General features: G+C 48.4%; 1 protein-coding gene across 1 annotated transcript in view; it reads left to right on the top strand.

The window, feature by feature from the left end:
- LOC119410375 (junction-mediating and -regulatory protein) overlaps positions 1 to 942 on the top strand; it is a 37,859-nt gene extending 36,917 nt beyond the window's left edge. The window contains exon 9 of the mRNA XM_037677287.1: positions 433 to 942. Coding sequence (XP_037533215.1) covers positions 433 to 743 — 311 coding nt within the window. The 3' untranslated portion in view covers positions 744 to 942. The remainder of the gene's footprint in view (positions 1 to 432) is intronic.
- The last annotated feature ends 354 nt before the right edge of the window (positions 943 to 1,296 follow it).

The raw sequence follows: 1,296 nt of genomic DNA, 5'->3' as shown, positions 1-1,296 counted from the left end.
CCTCAAACAATCAGACCCTCAAACAATCAGACCTTCAAACAACCAGACCCTCAAACAACCAGACCCTCAAACAACCACACCCTCAAACAACCAGACCCTCAAACAACCAGACCCTCAAACAACCAGACCCTCAAACAACCAGACCCTCAAACAATCACACCCTCAAACAATCAGACCTTCAAACAATCATCATCTACAGAGAACCTGCCTGTACTCGTTCTTTTTCTTTGTGAATTGTTTTAATGGACTGCAGTGAAATATTGTTGCTTCAATCAGGCGGTGCTTTGAAGGCTGATTTAAGAAATGCAGCCTTTTGTTTATTCCAGTGAAATGATTATTCTGATTGATTGGGACCAGACTCTGGTACATCTTTAGGTCCGGTTGTGTGATGATAAATGTCTAACAGAACTTTCTGTTCTGGGTTTTTCTCAGTGAGCTCGCCCATGGACGAAGTTCTGGAGTCTCTGAAACGAGGTAGTTTCCACCTGAGGAAAGCTGAGCTGCGGGTTCTGGGCCCCGACCCAGAAGACGACAGCACCAACATCCTGGCTCAGATCCGACAGGGCATCCACCTGAAGAAGGTCCGAACACGTCCGGAGCAACAGCGCCACCCAAAGAGTTTCCCACACTCGGCCGACGCTCTGACGCGCAGCATCCACGAGGCTCTGAGGAGAATCAAAGAGGCGTCGCCAGAGTCCGAGTCCGAGGATGAAGGTCTTCCCTGCACCGACTGGGAGAGCTAACTGACCCGAGACCAGCAGGTCTGAAGAAACACGGACCTGAGACCAGCAGGGTCTCCTAAAGACAGACAAACGTTTCATCTCCGCAGACCTTTTATAAAAACGGACCACAGAAGTTTGTTTGTGTTGTCGGAGCCGTCGTTCTGTGGGAGTGGTACTGCAGCTCGCTGTGATGGTTTGGTTCCTGTCAGATGGGTTCACTAAGATCCGGTATCGATACGTCCTCTCTTCTTACTCGAGCAGTTCTGGACAAACGTCCAGAACAGTTTCTACTTTTCTACACTTGAGAACAAACTAGAAGATAAAAGTGAGTTGTGATGTTAAAACCTTTCATGAACTCATTTCAATGGCCGGAGCAACAAACACGTCGTCTCTGAAACTTCAACATGGTTCAATCGCTCACTGACAAACGGGTGCTGACACTCGTCCCTGACACGCACTCTGAGCGTGACATCATGAGGTCACACAAAGTTTCAAGGTTTGAACAGAACCTCAATGGTTCTGGTCTCAACGGTTCTGGTCTTAACGGTTCTGGTCTCAACGCTTCTGGTCTCAA

Source organism: Nematolebias whitei, chromosome 5, assembly GCF_014905685.2.
Source record: "Nematolebias whitei isolate Nwh7 chromosome 5, NemWhi1, whole genome shotgun sequence".
NCBI lineage: Eukaryota > Metazoa > Chordata > Actinopteri > Cyprinodontiformes > Rivulidae > Nematolebias > Nematolebias whitei.
The sequence above is the reverse complement of the archived record's forward strand: the minus strand, read 5'-3'. Positions and strand labels throughout refer to the sequence as shown.